The sequence below is a fragment of the Emydura macquarii genome, unplaced genomic scaffold, assembly GCF_026122565.2.
Source record: "Emydura macquarii macquarii isolate MOO-44397 ecotype Brisbane River unplaced genomic scaffold, CSIRO-AGI_Emac_v2 contig_2734, whole genome shotgun sequence".
In the NCBI taxonomy this organism is placed as follows: domain Eukaryota; kingdom Metazoa; phylum Chordata; order Testudines; family Chelidae; genus Emydura; species Emydura macquarii.
Genome location: NW_027132871.1, coordinates 1,855,490 through 1,877,593, shown reverse-complemented (window position 1 = coordinate 1,877,593; position 22,104 = coordinate 1,855,490). Strand labels below are relative to the sequence as shown.

The 22,104-nt window shown below is 43.1% G+C and overlaps 1 protein-coding gene across 1 annotated transcript in view; it reads left to right on the top strand.

The window, feature by feature from the left end:
- Positions 1-20,761, top strand: part of GRPR (gastrin releasing peptide receptor) — a 33,129-nt gene extending 12,368 nt beyond the window's left edge. Inside the window, exons 2-3 of the mRNA XM_067566144.1 lie at positions 13,955-14,306; positions 19,711-20,761. Of these exons, the coding sequence (XP_067422245.1) occupies positions 13,955-14,306; positions 19,711-20,103 (745 nt within the window). The 3' untranslated portion in view covers positions 20,104-20,761. The remainder of the gene's footprint in view (positions 1-13,954; positions 14,307-19,710) is intronic.
- Positions 20,762-22,104: the final 1,343 nt, after the last annotated feature.

Sequence of the window (22,104 nt, the reverse complement as noted above, 5' to 3'; positions counted from 1 at the left end):
AGAGCTGCCATTACTCCAGTGCAATAGGCCACTCACCTCTTCAAAAGTTCTGTTTTCTATTTTTAAAATTAATTTGTGATAGATTTCAGTGCTCATGACAGGAAGAATCTACAGCAATGTTGTTAGCCAGGAACAGTGCAGTCACTGTTAAAGAGTCACTGTTAAGCTCTCCTTCCCAAAATAACATTGAAATTTAGTTCTTCTCTAAACCCCGTTTGCTGTATCAGTCCTGAGTCATTCCTGAACTGTAATTTCAATTAATCCAGATGGTATGGCGATTTTGTAATGTGCACAAGTGAGGAGTAGGATTTGAATTCAGGTCATGCAAAGTACCTACCATGCTAACTCTGCCCCTGGGTGCCTGTTCTTTTCCATTTAAATTCAGTGGGAAAAAAAGAAGAGGAAATTAATGACATTCCAAACAGTAGCTGCTTATATATATATATATGAATGTCCCAACACAGAGGTACAGTTTATTAAAATCAACAAGCTTCAAATACAGATTTCAATAACAACGAAAGTCCTCCCCAGAATCAACCATCATAACCACAATCTGAAACAAAGCCCTAGGAAAAACAGGCCCACTATGGATCGCTGGGCAGCTGTCAGGAGTGTCTTAGTGAGTTGCACAGTCCAGCATCCTTGTGTGGGAATATATGTATTTAACAGATTTGCTGATTTACTTATCCACAGATGTATAAATATTTGTACTGTTCATTTCTGAAAACAAACAAATAAACAAAAAAAACCCCAAAGTTTTTGGCATTGCCCTGCTCACTGATGCTGCAGCTGTCTAGTCAGATTTCTTTTTAATTTCTCCTGTGAAATGCTTTTTTACTATCAAAAAGACTCCTTCCTATGTTTAATTAATATAGTAGTTCATACATGTAGCAAGATTAAACTTCTCCCTCCCCCTGCTTACGGCCTTTTGCATATTAATTAAACCAGCTGGATCATGCCAACATGTTACATTTCATGGGGAACAATAAAAAATGGTAGTTACATATCTTTAATGAGATGATTTTCAAATCTTTGATTTATACGCTGAAGCTCAGATTGGGGGTGCATGTATTATGTTTAGCAAAAGGGATAGAGGAACTAGTTCAGGTGAAATTTTAAACATACATTGAACCTGAACCTTTTTGACCTTTGGAAAAGTTTAATTTTTTTTAATTGTTCATGTTTTTCGGTTCCTTTCAGCTGGGAGCTGAAGTATGGGAAGACAGTAATAAGAGCTGTTTTTTCCTCATTACAGTGGGACACACCAGATACTTCATGAAAGTTTGTTTTCTAGAGCTGTGTGGAACCCCACAGTTTCACTTCCCAGAAATTCACCACAACATTTTGAACACTTCAATTCATCTGAATTTGGTCCTGCTTTGAGCAGGGGGTTGGACTAGATTACCTCCTGAGGTCCCTTCCAACCCTAATCTTCTATGATTCTATGAATTAATACCCTGCCCCCTGACTTTTTTCTTTAAATTTCAGGAGGAAATGAACCGAGCATCTCAAAGTAAAACTCAAACTATTTGAGTCAACATTTAAAAAAAAAAGACATGATTTCAATGCAAAACCTGACACTGGCATGAAATTGGCTCCAACTCAGACTGAAAGGTTCACAAAGCATTCAGCAAACCTGGTACAGTCTGAAGGTTGGGTTTGTATTAAAACAGGCAAATTTTCTGGAATTTTGTTGTGAACATTTTGCCCAGGACTTTTTTTCCCCTAATGTACCCGAGTTTTCTGTCCACTTTATAAACTGTAGAGAGTGGACTAAGATTTTGTTTGATAAACTGTACAAAACATAGCAGCAATAGAATTCTTTTTAGTAGACAGCATGTGAGCCTTGTTCTAAGACCTTCCTACAGTCCCAGCCCAGAGCAGTGCTGTAGAAGAGGTGGTGCAGTTTTCTCCTCATGTTTCTCTCCCCAAGATGCATGCAGAGCCTTAGAACCCTGCCATATAGGAACAAGGCTTCAACCCCGTCTGTGGTGGGACAGTGAAAGTGTGCTCTGATGAGAAAACCAAGGGTCTCTGGAGGGATTGGTAGACAAGAGACCAGGAGTCTGTGGGGGCTCATGTCTACTCAAAATCTGGTGGAGTGTTGGAATAAGTCCAATCTGCCCTAGTGGTCGCACTAGGTAAGGCAGATATAGGATGTCTGAGAAAGTGGGCGTTATTATGAATGGCTAATAAGGGAATGGAGGGGGGGAAGTAGGTGGAACAGATATTCTGGGAGAGGGCTGTGAAGTTAAGCAGGCTAGGGGATAGTATGCTACATGTTCTGATAATTTTTCTGAGTAAAGATCATTTTCTGAGCTAGATATCCAAAGCCCATCAAGTCAGAGGGGAGATGCAATCTTAGATACTGCCCTTTGAATAAGCGGAATGAGGAAATTCTTCTGATTGTCACCAAATCAGTGCATGTTAGAGGGAGATCTACATCTGATTATCAAGTTGAAAGTATGCGTGACTTCTGAACAGTAAGATAAGGTTTGAGTATACAAAATTGGCATCATGTTGAGATATACTGTTGAACATCCGGCTCACCTTCCATTGCAAATTCTTTGCTGGAAATTACTGACTTTGAGAAATCTGTGCTGTTATAAATTAAAATAAAGCTTCATGACAAGTCATGTTTATCAGGGAAGCTACAGGCTTCAGTTGTTTATGGGGCTAAGCCAGGGCTATGGGTAATTTGACATTTGTGAATTCATGATATCTTATACAACTATATTGGGAACCAGGCTTTGGGAAAAGCTATAGGGCTCCTGTTCACTCTGAGTTTTCAACTGGGCTCTACCCAGGCCTCCATTTTTGTAAGCAGGAGTGTAAATAGTTGTAAACACCCTTTAGCTGCCATGCTCATTTGTACCCACAATTGAGGTTGCTTAGAAGTCTAAGTCTTTGACTGCATCCACAAATAAAAAATCCAGACTTAAGTTGTGAGCAAAAATAATTGCAGGAACAAAATTACACCTTCAGTTATCTGCACACTGAAAATCTGTCTGAAAATCTGGCCTTAAATATCCCGAAGGACGGAGACTTTGTGTAGTTTAATATGAGCTCTAATGACTGCAGCTTCTCAGAGATGCAGATTCTTCAAAGAGCTGTCATTGTTTAGTTAAGCATTCCCATGGTTTGTTCTGTTATTCTGTTTCTGGGGCCCAAAATTTCCACTTCTAGATCAGTGCACTGTGAGATCATTTTCTGTGAGAGCAGAGCAAAACATTTTGAACAAAACTTAGTTTTTGCCAAAAAAAATAAAATAAAATGCATTTTCAGGTCAACTGAAACATTTCACAAATTCATGTCCATTTCAGCAAATTGGCTAGGTTGAAATTAATTTTTCTTTCAACGTTATCAAAAAGAAAACATTTTGATTTTTTGGAGCTAGATGCACAGAAACCAAGATGAAGGTAGTGGAGGGTCTCTTATACCCAACAGCTCATTGGCTAAAGTATTCACCTGAGAGGAGAAAGACCTATGTTCAGATCCCTGTCCCAGTACAGACATTTGGTCTGCTCTCCCTCACAGCCCGGGTAAATGCTCTGAGCCCTGGACTATCAGATATAAGGAGAGGTACCTCCTTGGTTTTTGTAAAGCCAGCCCTTCATTTCTTTTGCCTCCATTTAAAGGGGTGAAAATGGCCGCAAACCAAAATGTGTCATTTAACCCAAAACAATTTTTTTTTTTTACTTTTGATTTGCCCACAATTCTGAAAAATGTCAGTTTCAGTTCAGGTCAAAACAGTTTTGGGTTTTTTTTTCAGAACTGCCAGCAAATCAAAAAAGTCAATTATTCATCCAGTTCTGTTGTCTGCCCCATCTACATCAACTCCTCCAGCACATTTATTGTTTTAGGGGTTGCTGCATGTTGGTGCAAGCTAACAGGGGATCTGTCATAGCAATCCCCTTCATTAGTGAGCCCCAACTGAGATGAGGGCCCCATGGTGCTAGGTGTTAGGACAGGTACATAAACAGAGAGAGTTCCTACCCAAAGAGCTTATATTCTTTAGAGAGATAGAGCTCCATTGGTAGAAATCCTTTTGTTAGGGGAGTGTGACAATCAGAAATACCACAGTGACCCCCCATCAAGGGCTTTATGGTGAAGCACAGTGCAGTGATTCAAACTTCACCTACACTTGCTTCAACGGATGACCCGAAAGAGGGAGGAAAAAAAGGCATGAAACAGAAATGAAAGTCAAGGCTGGCCTGGGGCACCAGCTTCCTCACACAGCGCAGAATTACCTCCTTTAAACAAGTGACCGAAACCAAGACATATAAGGCTAAATGGATTTAAATCCTGAAGGAAAACATCAGCTGTCTTTCCCCAGTTTTAGTAATTTTAAGATGATTTTGCAGATGCAACACCATAGGTAACTCCTCAGCTGTAAGTAACAAGGAAAAAACCAAAAACCACTAAGGACTTAGAGTGCTGAGGTATACAACGTCCCACTCCCTGCTGTGGAAATAAAACTGCCCCTCAAGTCTCTACAGTTAGGAGTGTCTGAGCAATAATACACTGGGGCAGCTCCTCAGCTGGTATACATTGTCTTAGCTCTGTAGAGGAGCACTTGGAGCTAAACCAATGGATTTAAGCTGACCAGGAACACAGTCAGTAGTGTGGAGATTTGTTCCGATGAGTGTCTTTAGAGAATATGCATGCAGTTCTTTTTTCTTTTGACACAAATATTAGTCTGTCAATGAGGCATTAGTGCTGTTTGTATGGCTGAAACTGTAAAGTACATTAGTGGTGGTGATAGTAGTATTATTACATATCGGAATAACAACACAATTTCTCAATGTTTTCTGAGACATATTAACTTCAGTAGGAAAAAACCTTACCATACCTATCTGCTGTCTGTGGCATTTATTAGAAAGGTAGAGTGGTTTCCATGATTGTAGCAGCAGGAAATAATTATCCAATGATCACAGTACAGATCCAGCCAGCTGCACATAAATAGAGGCCTGCTGGGATTTAATCAAGAATAGGCCTCCAGGATTGTCCTGCAGTCTCCAGGAATTAAAGATTAATCTTTAATTAAAGATTATGTCATGTGATGAAACCTCCAAGAATACTGCCAACCAAAACTGGCAACCAAAGAGACACAGCCTTAGAGAGACTTAAGTACTGTACTCTCCTTGGCAGCCTGTCTTCTAGGCCTCTCCTGTCGTAGTTTTTAATTCTGGCAGATATAACAAATTTGCAAGAGCAAAAAATAAATAAATCAGACTGCACATTGGAGGGAGTCAGTTAGCCACTGCTCATGAAAAGGGGTTAGACTAGGAAGTGCTCTCAGTGAAACACGACTGGGTATTATCCTGCTTCTAAGGCTATAGCAGGGACCACACTCGGTCAGGTTTTATTAGTCATATTCTTGCCTACTTCAAATCTGAGAAAAATTCATCTTACATAATTCAGTCTGAGAGAAGTTTTTTGGACTTTAGAGTCCATGGGCCAGAACCTGAGCCTTGGCTGGGGAGAGCTGGGTGCAGCTCACAGGACAAGACACAAAAGGGACCATTTGGATCTTCCAAGTGGCTCAACACCTGACCAAGCCCCCAGCCCATATTAGAGCTGTGTTCTGAACTGGGCTGGCTGCCCATGATCCCCCCCCCCCGGGTTGTTCTAGCAGCCAGACATTGCCAGGGACAGGGACAAACTGGACAGGCCCCCTTTGAAAAGTCCAGAAAAAAGGACTAGTGTTGGAGCTGTTAGAGAAGCCCTTTGCCATCCTAAGGGGTTCCCTGGGCAGGGGGAATTGTAAAATGGCTAGCTGAGCTGGCTTTAGGGCAGTTATGTGCTGCTGAAGCACTGGCCGAGCACCCAGACCTATGTTTTTATGATTGACTGCTTTCCAGCTTAGACTACATATGTTGACGGGTTTAAATGGTTTTGTTTAAAGCTTCATCTATGATTCCTTTGTACTGGCAGAGAATAGGATCCCAAGACACACAAACTCTGGCAGCCATCCTGCATATGAGGCCATTAGTGGCTTCTGTGTGAGTCTCTGTCTAACATGTACAATGGGTACAGAGAAGTTCAAAGTCTGAACAGAAGCAGAGGTCAGTCTCATTCATATTTCCAATTGAATCAGCAAGCCAGTCTTTTTCATCTGTGCAGAGTGGCAATTTGGAGTGCTTGGAACTGAAAATGGTTCTTGACCAGCATCACATTTTATGTGATTGAGTCTTCAAAAGGCACCTTCTACTTTTTAAATGTTGGCCTTTATTATGGCACATGAATCATCTCTTGCTTTTTTAATCCTTTGTGGGGATTTCTTTAGGCATTTCAGCTGAAAAATATCAGTACCACATGATAATAAGGGATATTGAATTTGAGAGCAAACTGGGGTAGCAAAGCCGGCAAGGTGGTGGCTAGGTTTGTTACTGAGAGCTGAATCGTGCTGCATGATGCACACCTCAACCTGCCATTGAGTTGAGGGGTGTGTGTGTCTGTCTGTCTATAATGGCAGGATCAGGCCCTTATTCTCACTGCATGGATTGCAGAGAACACATTGTTTTAAGAGCTTCAGTTAGGCCTGTCTCAGCAGGGTACTTAAACTCTTGGCTAAGTTTCAGTATCCCCACAGAAGTTCTATTTGAAGCGTATGAAACTACCCTGACCCAGCAATCTTAGTGACAACAGAGGTAGTCCATAGGAGGTTACAGGAATCTCCTGACTTTCTTACTTAAATTCTAGCTCACCAGTGTCATGTGAGCTCTCCAATAACAGCCTCTGTCACTCTGGTCATCAATATCCTGGTGAAATGTCTGAACAGATCCTATGTAAGGAGTTATGTGTATACATACACTGAAAATGCGTTCTTAAAGTCTGGGTCTAGGTCACCAGCAAATGTGAAAAACAGAGTGTGTCAGACAAGAAATGTTTATCTATCTGGCTGTTTACATGTAAATTAGGTATTGTGTAGTTCACAGTGGGTTGCCACCCACCAGCCTGAACTGAATGCAAATGGAGGATTGTGAGAATTCAAAAGAAAGAAACTAAGGCCTTGTCTACACTTGAAAAAGAAGTCCACATATTTATGTCGACTTTCAGCCACTGGTGACTGATGTCCGCATGGCTATCCTTGGGTCGGTGGAGTGCGTTCTCACCAGGAGCGCTTCCACCGACCTAAGGGGAAGTGCGGAGGGAGCCAAGAGAGCCATCTCACAGCTCCCTGCCAGGAGCCCACAGGCTCCCAGGTTCCCTGTAGGCTGCTTCCCGCCACTGCTGATCCCAGCCGATCCCAGCCGGGAGCCAGGGCAGCTGCATGGGGACTTCTCTGCTCCCTGGTCCAAGCCAGGAACCGGCTGCAGCCCTGCGTCCTGCGAAGCACTGAAATTGACAAGTATGACAGTCCCTCCACCGCTCTAAGGGGACACAGTGTCTACGCTGATACTGCATCACCCTAGCTCTGCTGACAAAAGCCCTACACCTCTCATAGAGGTGGCTTTATTTTGTCGAAAAAACAGGGCAATTTTGTTGGCGGGGAGATGACTGTAGTGTGTACACCAGCACTCTTTTGTTGACAAAAGCTGACTTTTGTCAACAAAATGCTTTAGTGTAGACCAGGCCTAAGAGGAAGAGAAAAACAGCAGGGGGGGGGGGCGGCAGGAGATGGTAAGGGGAGGGAGAACCCTGTCCGGAAGTGCACGTCAAAAGATTATCTCCTATATTTAAGGGACAAAGAAAATACCTTATCACCCTTCCATGAGGAAGTAAGCAGACAACAAGTTTCCTTCATGAAAAGGGCTCTTAGCCAGGCTTTTGAAAATTCTGGCAAGAACTTTGTGTGAGAAACTTCTTTAGACAGAAGGTTACCTTTAGTTAAGTTTAGTCTCTAGAAAGAAAGCATGTTATGATTTGTTTTACATGTAACTGTTGGTTTCCGAAATTCTTACTATCACTTGAATCTCTATTCTTTGATAATATATATATTTATAGGGAAAACAATAAGTTTATGTGCTGTGGTGTTAAGCAAACTGGTGATCCTCAGTGTACTGTGACTTTGGGAACAGCAGGCCTGGTAATTAGGCGAGTGTCCAGTGGATAAGGGGATGGCACTGCAGAGAACGCCCTGAGGAGCTTGGTGTGTGCCTATCGTTACCTGTACAGAGAAGGAGAGGCCTGGGGAAGCCTAGAAGGCAGTGCTTGTGCTTTCAGAGAGCTGATCCACCACAGGCACAGACAAGACTGCTTCATGCTAAAGGTAGGAGGTGGGGGTGAGGAGCCTCACAACCCTGGGTACTTTGGGGAGCGTCACAATTGCTCCCATACTTAACGTTAGGTATGTGCTTAAGTGGCTCGCTGTCTAATATGAAGAGTGGGAGAAGCAGAGATCATGATTATCCTCCAGATGTGTGGTATCAGTAACCACGAGAGGCAAATATGTTGATTGCTGTACTTTTACCCATCCTTGGCTCTGATCCAATGTCTTCCCACTGATTTCAGTAGGCAGACTCCCAGTGACTTCTCTGTGCACTAAGTTGGGCACGAAAGGTGCCCCACCATCGTTTTCAATATTATTTCTGGACATTTGATATTCTATAAAAGGGCTTTTGGGCAATATATCACTAGCTGCACAGCAGTCAATGTGGATGTGCCTCTAGATATTTATGGGTAGTGACCATTTTGAACCAAGTTCTGAGCTCTGAAGAATGTTTACGTGTTGAACACATGACAGAACAAACAACATAATATAATTCTGAGTGACAGTGAAAGATTTAGAACAAGCTTTCAAGAAACTTGACTGAACTGGTCTTTTGGGGTAGACATGGCATCCAAATGGATACCAGTTATGCCACAAGGGGGTGGCCTTCATTACAAAATGTATGTTACTGTGATCAGTTGACATGATGCTGATCATAGTTGATCTGCCGATGCAGATGAGGGAAAATTGTGGTCTGCCTTGTGGCAGCTTAACTCAATTCTTTGCAACTGTCTGCAAACACGATAAAATGCCCTGATGATGATGAGAAATCCTGAGGTGATGATTTTTGCCTTCAAGGGAGTAGTGTGACCCCACAGTATGTGCCATTCAGTACGATCATTAATAACGTGTATCACAGGGAACTGCACAGGCCAGCCTCTCTATTAGTTGGAAAAAAGTTAATATATTTGCTACTGACTGATGGAGAAAAGATAAAGTCATAGATTAGTAGGTAGATATTAGACAAATCCTTACCGTGTCTGAAATACCATTTGACCCATCACATAAAAGTACAAGAGGAGAATTAACTGCCATTGAAGTCACATGTATCCTGACACAGAGCTTGAGATGGAGACAAGAGGTTTTTTAAATTAATTATAAACCTCATGATTGATTAAACTTCCTCAGCAGAAATCTGTAAAGAGAAATGGTGGGGAAAGCAAGGGGGCAAGGGAGACCTTTGTTAATGCTAGCTAAAGTGCTTGGGAGATGGTTACGTTAGAGATAGGTGCTCCATTTGTCATGCTTTTAAGACCAGAACAAAGAAACAGAGAGGAATGTCTCATTATATCCTTATGGAGGTCACCCTTAGACCAGCCTTCTGTCAGTGAAGGGTTGTTCCTTGAAGACTCTTACCCAAATCGCTTCCCCAGCCCTGGCAGCAGACTGGAGCCAAAGTTGATTCCCACCACGGGGATCATCTTATTCAAATCCCAGGACTCAGGAACAGCCCCAGACACAGAAGCTTCAGAAGAAATTGGAATCCAGTTATTTAAAGTCCAGAAGATGGCATTCCTCTACAGAAGGTTGATCCAGTACCAGTGGTAAGTGCACTCTCCAGGTCCCTGAGAGGGATTCAGCAAAGGATTGAGACACTTGGGCCAGGCACGCTGGGGGCCCAGTGCCATACCAGCCCCCTCAGTGGCTTCACTGGTTGCCCTCGAAGATGCCTTCTACAACTAGGTCTATTTCACCACGCTCCCATTTAACTAGATCTTCCAGGAGGGAGCTTTCTCCAGTCCATACCAAGAGACCGGTCATGGTCAGTACCAATCAGCCTTTGGCCTTTCAAAACGCAGGATTTGCTTCAGCTGGTTCTGGAGCAGCAATCTGCCCCAGTACCACATAAGCAACCTCAGGAGCTTTCACCTTTACCTCCCCTGCAGTCATTGTCCTCATCTCCTGATGAGGCCCTGGTAATGGAGACATTCTCCCTGGTACTAGATTACCTTAAGGTACATCAGGAGCTCCTCAGGAGGATGGCAGTCTCCCTGGGCATTCAACTGGAGATTGTGGAAGAGAATGCTCACAAACTGGTTGATATTCTCCATCCCACCACAGCAGGGGAGGTGGCCTATCCATAAGTGTCACCATTATGCAGCTTTGCAAAAAAGTCAGCAAATACCTTCCTCTGGTGGCCAAAAGAATGGAATAATAATAGTGGATTCCATTCCAGTGATTCAATTACAGGCCACTGTCCATCAGACCCTCTGTCTTATCAATATCCTGGGCCTGAAATTGAACAAACTTTAGGGCTCAGCAGAGGATAGAGCTCATCAGGGCAGTCCTGGATTTAATCTTGGTCAGGTCTTTCCTGCCTCTTTCCAGATTTCACACTATATGGGATCTCGACCATTCTCAGAGCACTGTGAAGAATTCTTCCAGACTTAGGACACATGGTATCATGTTTGTATGTCAGAGTTTTGCAGGCATGGCTCAAGTAGGTTTATCGCTCTCAGATTCATCATCCAGACAAGTGATTGTGAATCCTGGATGGGATACTATCATCTCTAATCTGGTGGATGAGCCAAGACAATTTGTGCAAGGAATTTCCATTCTCTCCCCCCTCCCTACTATGACATTGGTAATTGATGTCCCACCTATGGGTGGGAAATGAATCTGAACAATCTTTGAGCTCAAAGTTTGTGGACTGCCCACGAGGCCAGGTTACACATAAAAGTGTTCAAACTGTGCACAATATCCTGTACATGTCAGTAGTTCCTGCCTCACATTCAGGGCAAGACTGTCCAGGTGGTCAGTGACACCACAGTGGTATTTTAGCTGAACAAGCAAGGGGGTGCCAGGTCAGACAGTGATGCATTCAGAGCTTGGTCACTCGCAAGGCATCACACTGGAAGTGGTTCAAAATAGCCTGGTGGATTGTCTGAGCAGGTCCTTCACTTTAGACCATAAATGATCCCTTAACATGAATGTTCTAGCATGGGTCTTCAGCTAAGGTGGTTGCAACTTGACAGAACAAGAAGTGTCCCCATTTTTGTTCCAGAGTGAGACACAGCCAAGGATCAATATCTGGCACTTTTCTGTTTCCATGGAACAAAGAGCTCCTCTTTGCCTACCTGCTAGTGCCTCTGATTCCCAGGCTCATTCTCAAGCTCAAGCAAGATCAGGGCAGGATGAGCCTTATAGCTCCAGCCTGGCTGAGACAGACATGGTGCTCAGAATTCTGCAGCCTGTCCACCTGTGAACCTTGACTGTTACCAGTAGCCAGAGATCGGACACAGAACAACAGCCGGGTGCTGCACCTTATGGCATGGCTCATCAGTGGTTGAATATAGAGGTGGCACATTGCTCAGTAGCAGTTCAGAAAGTGTTCCTTAATAGCTGAAAGCCATCCACAAGATCTACTTATCTGAGTAAATGGAAGTGTTTTTCCATCTGGGCAAACTGAATTCCAAAGTGAATGTGGCCCTAACTTAAATGAAGATTCACTCAATTCAGGACTATTCTTTTCAATAGCTTAAGGAGTCAGATCTAGCCCTTAGCTCCATGAGGGCATATCTGGAGGCCATCTTGGCATTTCACTCTTGCATAGATGGTTAGGCTGTTTTCACTTGCCCAATAACTACCAGGTTCCTTAAGGGTCTTGATAAATTGTTTCCACCTGTCAGGGACCCAACACCTTCCTGGGATTTAAATCTGCTATTGTCTGCACTTATGGACCCTCCTTTTGGGCCTTTAACATCATGCTCATTTTGATACCTGTCAGCAAAGGTAGCCTTCTTAGAGGACATTACTGCCCTCAGGTGGATGAGCGAACTGAATGCACTGGCCACAGATCCACCCTACACAGTCTTCTACAAAGACAAGGTTCAGTTGAGAATATACCCGTTTCCTCTCAAAGATGGTGTTCAATTTCCATTTGAATCAGTTTATCTACCTACCAGTTTTCTTCCTGAATCACATACACATAAGGACAAGCGGAGACTCCATAACATGACCGTTCACTAGTCATTAGTGTTTGACCTAGATAGGACAAAGCTTTTTCCTGTGTCTCCCCAGCTTTGTCTTTGATGCTGAATCTATGAGAGGCCACCCGCTTACAACGCAGACACTCAAAATGGATCACCAACTGCATTACAATATGATATGCTGGCAAAGGAGTAATGCCTCCTGACAAACACATACCGCACTCGACTAGAGCCCTTTCGACCTCAGCAGCTTTTGTGGCACATGTCCTAGTTACGGACATCTGTAGAGTAGCAACATGGTCTTTCATTCGTACATTCACCAAGCACTGTATGCTGCATCACAGGAAGATGCAAAGACAGGGAAGCAATCCCTCATGGAGACGACTCCATGCCCTGCCTCCTGGGGTAACAGCTTGGGAATCACCTAGAGTCTAATAGGCATATTTAAGCACTTGAAAAAAATTAAAAAGGTTACTCACCTTCTAGTAATTGTTGTTTGAGATGTGTGGCTTATGTCCATTACACAACCCACCCTCCTTTCCTGATGAATCAGAGTCTACTATTGGTTCTGGTATGAAGGAACTGATGGTGGGATGGGGCAACTTTGCCCTTTATACCCTTGCTTCACAGCATGAGGTGCTCAGTAGTGGGCAGAACCATCCATGCAGGTACCACTAGGGAAAACTCTCGGGCACTGGCGGACATGATGCGCAGACACCTAAGGTGTAATAGACATATACAACACATCTCTATGAACAAGAGTTATGAGAAAGTGAGTCACCATTTAGATTTTAGTCTACGATTCCATAAGGATTAATTTTCCATGTAATCATTTAAAAAGCGATTGGGCAAATAAAAATATCTAGGTTGTAAGTATAGAATGGCATATAATTTCCATGATCACGGGTATGATTAATTGAATACTGTATAAAAATTGTAGATATTTCCTAAATGCCAGCGTTTTCTAATTTACACTTTAAATATATTTATGAACAGTGAATTTTTAAATACACCTATGCCAGTCTGGAGCTGTTTATATGTGGCTATTTTGTTACATGGGCTTTTCATTCTACATACAAGCTTCAAATATACTTTGCTTGTGTGCTGAATTAGAAATAGAACTTTTTTAAAAGTTTTAAATTCTGAAAAATGTGTACAGCAACACAAAAAACCTCTTACGCATTTTTACATAGTGTAGCATGCAATTTCTTTGTTCAAAGCATGTCTTCTATAAACGACAACAACTACTTAATCTAGATACAATTAATTATGGACAAATGGAAATTGCAACCTAGACCACACATCAGTAATTAAAATGGAAGAATGTCTGTTACAATTTTGAAAACGCAAAAGACCTGAGTTTCAGAAGTGCTGTGCACCCTCATCTCCAAAACAAGTCACCAGCAGCTTTTACAAACTCTTTCAGCAATATCTAGTCTAGTTTCCCTGAACAATACTGTATGAAGTGCTATTATATTAGTAGTAGTAGTATCTAACATTTCTGCTTTACAAGTAAACTCATTTATTTAACTTATTCTTAATGCCATTTGTACGCATATACAGAAATTTCAGAACGTATCTGCACATGTTAAAATCAATACATCTGAAGTTGAATCAACTGGTGACAAGTTAAGCTGCTTGCAAAATTTAAAAATTTGAAAAATTTCAACCAGCACCAGTTGAAACCCATTGCGGGGATTTTCCAAAATGTAAAGGGAAATCAGTGAAAGGTTGGACAAAGATAAATTTGACCCAGTATGACTATTGTTCAACACCATGGTTAGTAACAATTCTCTCTCTTTGCTCTTAGGTATAAAGCGATAGTGAGACCAATGGATATCCAAGCCTCCCATGCGCTGATGAAGATTTGTGTGAAAGCTGCTATGATCTGGATTTTTTCCATGCTGCTTGCCATTCCTGAAGCTGTGTTTTCTGACTTGCACCCTTTCCATGACAGAGGCACTAACAAAACATTCATCAGCTGTGCTCCTTACCCACATTCTGATGGGCTACATCCAAAAATTCATTCAATGGCTTCATTTATGATCTTTTACATCATTCCTCTATCGGTCATTTCAATGTATTACTATTTCATTGCTAAAAATTTGATCCGGAGTGCTTACAACATACCCGTGGAAGGAAACATACATGTTAGGAAACAGGTATGCATTTATTTTTAGTTGAAAGTTAAGTACATTGCCCTCCTGGGGGTTGGAATGACATGAAGTTTGTACCGTGTATAGAGAAACTTACACTGAGAGAATGCGGATCTCTGTTCCCATTTAGTGGCTGGAGATTTATGAATCTACTACTGCTTCCAGCTAAAGGCACATAAAGTATGTCTATACTGGAGATGATGGCCTGGTCTACACTTACCTTTTAATTCGTCGGCAGTCAACGGGAGTTATGCAAGCTACGCAGAGTAGAAGAGGAGTTATGAAGTCGTACTCTGCGTAGCTTGCATAACTCCCGTCGACTTCGTAACTCCTCTTCTACACAGCGTCTTCACTGCACTGCACCAACTGGAAATGCATTCCCGTCGACGCATTGCTACGCCGTTTGAGGGGGTGGTTTTAACGCATCGACTTCCAGATCAATTGAGTGGGTCTTCACTGACCGCTCAATCGATCCGTATAGATCGATCTGGCGGCGGCGAATTTGCCGCTGTCAGTGAAGACATATCCGATATAATTTCTGGCTCGGGTAGACACACCTTTCATAGCTTTGATCAAGCTAGCGCACTAAAAATAACAGCATCCATGGGGCACAAGCAGTGAGCTGGGTTAGCTGCCCCAAATACGATCCTGTCTGAAACCCTTGGTATTACTTGGGTGCATAGTTGCTTGCACCAGTATGGCTTCACTCCTACTTTTAGCATGTTAGGTTGATCACAGGTATGTGTCCTCATGATGGAAATGGCACAGGTATATCTCCTCCAGCTCCAGTGTGCCCCTACCCTTAGATCTTGTCTAAATGAAAAAGTTACACTGCTTTAACTTGAATTGTTTTTAAACTGTTTTAAACTAGTACAACCCCTTGTGCGGACATCCCTATTTCAGTTTACTAATGGATTATTTCAGTCTGGGGTTAAACTGATTCCCACTTGACTCAAAGTAAACTGAAGTAAGTCACCCTTGAACTGAAATAAGTATAAGCACAGGGTTTTGCACCAGTTTAAATAAATCAGTTTAAATCCTCACCGTAAGTTGAGCTGGTGCAACTTTCTCACATAAGTCAGCCCTTGGTACTTTAGCTCAATCAGTAGAGGGTCATGCTTTTATATTTCAGGATCTAGCTCTGCTGTTAGCCTGAGTGGGGTCAGTTGTACAAACCATAGACTTTATCTTCTCGGTCAGTAACAGGTATCTGAACTGAATTTCTTGAACCTTTAGAAGTTTTCCAATCACTAGTTATAAGGTAGCACCACATGGCTGGAAAGGTGTGCTTTCAGAACATTAAATGGGGGCATTTCACAAAGGGCTTATCTTACATTACTTTTGAATGTTAATAAGTCTTTCTCCCACCACTTCCACTTTTCTGCCTGTTTGACGACTGCTCTGATTACCAACTAAAGTGCACTAGAAGTATAAAGAGTCACTTCTTGTCTGTCCTTTCCCCCAATGGTTTTGTATATAGAATTATAAAGATAGCAAAGTCTGAGTCTGCTCCAGCATAGTCCGTCAATGATTTCACTCCTGCAGTACATTCAGTAGCTATAGGTTTCTGTCTGAGATAAGTGATATTGATTTTTTTATTGCATTGCTTCTTTTCTTTATAGTGCAGATGTGGGCCACAATAGCTTCAGTATCAAATTAAGGATACATTAAAAAATATACAGTTCACTCATGGAGAGACCTCTCCCACAAGGTTTAATTTACAGTTAGATCTTTGGGGACATTTGACTGTCATCTGGTCCATGTCAATCTTTTCTGAATTCAATAGCTAATTTTCAGTTTATGCAATTAAAGGAACACAAAATAAAGTCATGATGTGCTATGCCAGTGTTCGGCTGCCTGCTCTGTGCTTGCTCCTATCATGGGAAAAGATCTGCTTTTTGTGAACAGCTTAATTCTCAATTTACTTTAAGTGCTTTGGGATGTGACTATGTGACTCAAATCTTTCATGTGAGTAATGAGAATATAGCCTTTGTCACATTGGATGAGAGCACAAAAAGCCTCAAATCTTACCTCAAACAGTGCCTAATGACAGTGCCCCTGGCTGATTGTGCAATGCTATACAGTTTCCCCCCTTATGTATAGTGTGAAAAAGAGTGGCTGATAAGACTTTACACTTTATGAACTTTTATACCTCAGATGAGACCCATCTAACTCTCCTTCTGTGTTATGAGTGCGAGAGCTGGGACTCTGGATATGTCTACACAGCAAAAGCTGTGCACAGGTTCATCTATCCAAGCTAGCCTGAGTCCAGCTAGCACAGGTAACAAAAGCAGTGAAGACATCCCAGCAAGATTTTCCCAGCAGGTAGTGCGAGCCCAGCATGGACCCTGGGTATGTAGCCAGCTTGCTAGCCCATGCTGTGCTGTCTTCACTGCTATTGTTACCCATGCTAGCTGGAGTCAGGCACGCTCAGGTGAGCAAGTTTTTGCTATGTAGGCATACCCAGACTTTCAGCTCTCACCCTCCTAACCTGAAGCAATCAGAACGGAGCCCATTGCTCTACAAGGGCCTGAATGTGCTCAGCTGCTGCTTGGATATGGAAGAGCAGGTAGGCCACAAGTGGTGTTCACAATTTCAAGACTTGCATTCAAAGCAAGTGGAGCTAGTGGCAAGAGCCACTCTAGAACAGATTGGGAGGAGGTAGGGCATGACCACCAAGAGGAGTGCATACAAGCAGCCTTTTCCAGCAAGTGGTTGTGCACCCTCTGTGCCTGCCAGCTCCAGAAATCATTGCATCTCCCTTGATGTAATACTGTCCAGAGCTTCCCTGGGTGGAACAGCTATATCTCCCTCTTTTGGATGGTGGCTCCCATCTAAAGTCTTTATCTACACTAGGAAGATAGATAGATATTTACAACAAGAGAGATAACACATTGTATAACCCTAGTGCAGACAGGGTAGGTTGTAGCTTTACTTCGATTTCACTGCTAAAGGTGAACTCTAGGCTCGCCCTTAGGATTTCCCCTGAAGGTTCCCCTTAATCAGCTACCTCAATGTAAAACCGCAGCTTGCCCTGTCTGTGTATCACGTTAACTACTGTGTGGTAAAAAGACAGCTATTCCTAGTGTAGGCCAGGCCTCAGGGAGTTTGTCCTTCCACTGCATCTCGGTCTTCTCCCATCATGGTATCAGCTGGAAGATGGGGACAGCCATTTCTGAGCTGGGCCCTGGGACAAGTTGGGGGCTCTGTCTGTACAACTTACGAATGGTGCATGATATTATTAAATTGTATGAAATTTCTGTGTCATGGAAAGCCTCTATGTATATGGATCCACCATTGCCAACAGGGCATGCAGCTGGCACACACTAGACGAAGGACCATGGGGAATATTTAACATTAATGATGGTTGTTTGACCACACAAAAGTTATCCTAAAGAGTGACTGCAGTCTAGGGGAAAGCCATTGTTACGCATCCTCTCTAGGGGAGGGTTTTTGTGGAGAACAGTTACCAAACATTGAACAAAGAAACCCAGGTGACTAGGAGGGGTTTAAATAAGGAAATACACAAGAAGCTTGGAGAAGGAGAGGAAGGGTACAGGAGCTGAGGAAGAAGACTCCATGAGAGAGAAACAACCCAGAATGCAGCAGCCTGTGATGGGGTATACAAACCCCACACTGGAGGGGAAGAGTGGAGCTGCTCTGGACTCTGGCAACTCCACCCTGCCACACCTGCAAAGCATGCACAGACTGGAGGAGGAGAGTAAGAGGGAAACAGAGTAGTTCACTTGAAGGCAGCCAGTGGAGGTGAGCAGACCGATGTGCTACAAAAAGAGCTGTAGGGGAGGCCCCTCTGCTGTGGCCCCTGACCATTGATAGTCCACCTGACTTGCTGAGGGAAAAAGAGTCTGGATATTTGCAAGGTTGGAGACTCTATTCTGTGATTTATTTTGTTTACATGTCTTTGCTGTTCCCTCTTGCATGGGGAGGCTGGTAGGAAGTGATCCAGGGAGATAGCCACAAGTCAAGATTTAGCTACCTACCTTCAGGCCCTTGATTGGAACTCACTAAAGCAGGTGGGCCTGAGTTCCCCTATGGGCCCCTGGGTGGGGCGGCAGGTGAAAAACATATCTCTGATCCTAGTCCTGGGTCACTGGCCAGATCCCATATCCCAGAGAGTCCTGACTCTGGGACTTTGGCCGGGTGAGGCCTGAAGCCCCTTGCCGGTTAACAGAACCAACCTTTGTTGAACTCCTTATGTAACCTGGGAGGGGTGGACAGCAGGGCTGAGTCACAGAATGGGACAGACCACTTCAGGGAGGAATGGCTGTCAACAGTGAGTGCCAAGACAGAAGAGTTCATGGCCACTAGCCGGCAGGAGCCGATCCCCTCCACAGCACCTCATGAGACAGGAGACCCTGCCTACTACCTTCTGAAACATAGCTAGTCCAAGGGCTCCCAAGACAAGAGGGAGCTAGCGAGGGTCATTTCTTGTTTTCTAAATAACATGTGCTTGTGCTTTATATGATTAAACAGAGCAATTGTGTCAGACTCCATGCAAAGTCTCTGCTGTAAATGCTTATCCTTACCGTGACTCCAGAGAGAGTTAAACTAAACCAGAAGCTTCACTCCTCTGGGGTGGAGTTCTGGGAGAGGGTGAGTGTAAGAACGGGGGGAGTCTGAAGGCACAGCATGGAGTCTGGGGCTAGGTATCTGGATAGTGATCCCAGTTCTCAGAATGCAGGATGGTGTGCTAGACAAAAGGCCTGCTCCCTGCTGTGTGTGTCTAGAGCCCTCAAGGTTGGGGCAGTGGCTGGACTCTTCAGGCCCAGAGGTTTAAAACAAATTCATTCAATGGATGGTTTCCCCTGACAGTAGTCTGGTAGGTGGCCAGCAGGGGGTGCCCAACTTGATCTGTGACATGCCTACTTCACAATGTCCCCGTATACTGTCCCTTACAGAGAGGACCATCTCTCTCTGTATCTGTAGTTCAGCTACTATGGCCTCTGGATGCTGTTCTTGAGTGCAAAGGGCCATGAGCTGCTTGTCCCATATATGCATATGTATACCACAGGGTTCCAACTAATAACATATTTGCCCTCTGTGCAGTATGCTAGGTAGCCCCTACCATGGCTAATAAATTGCTGATTCCTGGACTTCAGTTGGTCATGCTAGGGTTAGTTATACTCTGTCACTGAGCATTAGGTTGACCTGAGTTTTTTCTTTAGGACAGAAGAGAAGTTTTTGTTAGTTGATGTTTGGTTTTTTACTTTTTGGGCAGCTAACTCCCTCAGTGTCAAAGTCCTGTCCAGTCCAGACCACCCCACATGAACTGTCTCCTCTTCCCCCATCTGCTCCCTTGGAGCAGAAAAAGTCATTTGCTTCCAATTTCACACGTTTTTGCCAGAGTGAGGAACATTTGCTAATCTACTTGTCTCTTTGTTCTTTGCAGATGGATTCTCGTAAGCGTCTGGCCAAGACAGTGCTGGTATTTGTGTGCCTCTTTGCTGTCTGCTGGCTTCCTAATCATGCCATTTATTTATACCGGTCCTTCCATTATTCAGAGGTGGACACCTCAGTGTTGCACTTCATCACCAGCATCTGTGCTCGAATTCTGGCCTTTGCTAACTCTTGCATAAACCCTTTTGCTCTCTACTTGCTCAGCAAAAGTTTTAGAAAACAGTTCAACCACCAGCTGTTGTGCTGCAGAGCCCGTCTCCTCATCAGGTCCCAAAGCATGGGCAGAAGCACCACTCGAATGACCTCCCTCAAGAGCACTAACCAGTCAGTGGCCACATTCAGCCTCATCAATGGCAACCACATCTGTCATGAAGGCTGTGTATAGGATCCATGGCAAGGGACAGCTTTGCAAACTGTTGCACAATGTAGTTAGCATGGCTGCCTGATCTGCTTTGTGGGGATAGTGGGTAGCATACATGCATAGAGAAATCAACTGCATGCAAGAACTTCAAGGTGCTTGGGTTTTATTCAGAAGTGAAGTGCTGTGATACACAGCTGGGCTTGACACCATCATAGTGAAAACCTCAGGTGATGGACTGACCTCCTATAACACCCACTGATTTTAAATTAGAGTTGAGTGCACTCAGACTCTGCCAGATCAGATCTTCACTGGCTCTGGGTCCAATCTTGAGGTCCATAGTTTTGCCTCAGTTCTGACTCAGGCAACTGCGGTCCCATAAAAACTGCATAAGGGATTCAGGGTTTGTCCCACTGTTTGCAGAAACATCTTCATGTTTTGGTTTTTTTTGTTTTGTTTTCTGGCTGAAATAAACTCATCTAAATGAGAAAGACCCTTTTAAAAAGTTAAACGTGGATCATTTCCTCCAGTTGTCAAATATTTATAAAAGTTTTGAGTACAGTATTCATAGAGTAAAAAGATTTTAACAGTGTTGTTTACTGGGTGCATTGGCCCCATCTGAACTGAGCAGCGTCTTGTACACTATCAATGTGAAAGCAGAAACATTTGAATAAATGTAAGTTAGAAGATGTTTACAGTTTGAGTGTGCGCATTTTGCCATATTACAGAGGAAAAAGCACAGTACTGTGAGAGTTACTGACTATTCTGCTCTTTTCTTCAGGGTGAAAAATAAGGGAGGTTATATTATTAAATGTGCAATACAGAATTTTAGTTGTCTGATTAAGGATGAACAACAAACGTCAAATGAAGCACAGAAGTTCTTCATGGGGATGTACTGTAATATGGGGATGTACAGTGAATGTCATTAAAAACTCAGGGCCTAGTCTCCAAGCCATTGCAGCACCTTTATCCCTGTATTTCCACTGAAATCTGTGGAGTTACCCTGACATAAAACTGGTGGAGAATCAGGCCTCCTCTATTTTCCACTCCTAGTGGATGTGGGACAATAGTATGTATTATTCTAAGAACAGGAAGATAGTGTGCCACAGATACTGACAATTGCAAACCCTGCTTTTACATAAGGCGAAATCCACTCCCATTGAAGTGACAGGGATACAGATTGAGCTTTACAGTTATAAACCTCTTAAAGCAAACTGGTGCAAGTGAGAGCAGAATTTGACCCTCAGAGCAGTGCATGCTAAGTTAATGGTGCATATTGTTGGGCGGGGGGGGCGGGGGAGGGAATTAGACATAGAAAGAATGAAACCAGCAAGACTTTGTGGTAAATTTATATTGAAAATGCAAAAATATAATGTAATGTTTGGGGTATAATTAGACCAAAACCTCTCAGTGCCCATTGAGTTCAGTAGGAGGTGCCTGCCTGCCTCAATGGGCTGACATTGGACATTCAACAGTTCACAAGGTTTTACTTCTGTTTCAGTCTACATGTGTGTGAGGCCTCTGAATTTCAGTTCGGGGGTGGTATTAATTCATCATTCACAGCTGTAGATACTAGCTGTGCCTGGTTTGGATGTGAAATCATAGATTGTCCTGGGATCTCATGACATTAGGCCCAGATCTGGGAACCTTAGAGAGACTCTGGGTTGCATTTCAAGCAGTTCATGAAATCCCAAATGAGGGGAGTGTATGTGGTTTTGGATTTTGCAATGAATATTTTCCATGCTCTAGTAATTAAGCAAATTGAAGTAATTTGAACTGGTAAACAGGATGAGGAAACTGTTTAGGGCTTAATCGATTTTGAGTATAATATAAGGTCATCCCATTGACTTCAAGGTGGATCTAACTTGCAGAACAGGGTGCTGAGCCACCAGACTCTGTACTAAACGACTAGTGTTGGTTTTTGGTTTTCTGACAAAAAGAGATGAGGAAAGTAGGCACTTTTTGCAAAATGGTTTCCATTTAGTCAAAAACCCAGTTTTTCGTTGAAAAAAAACTTTGATGGAACAT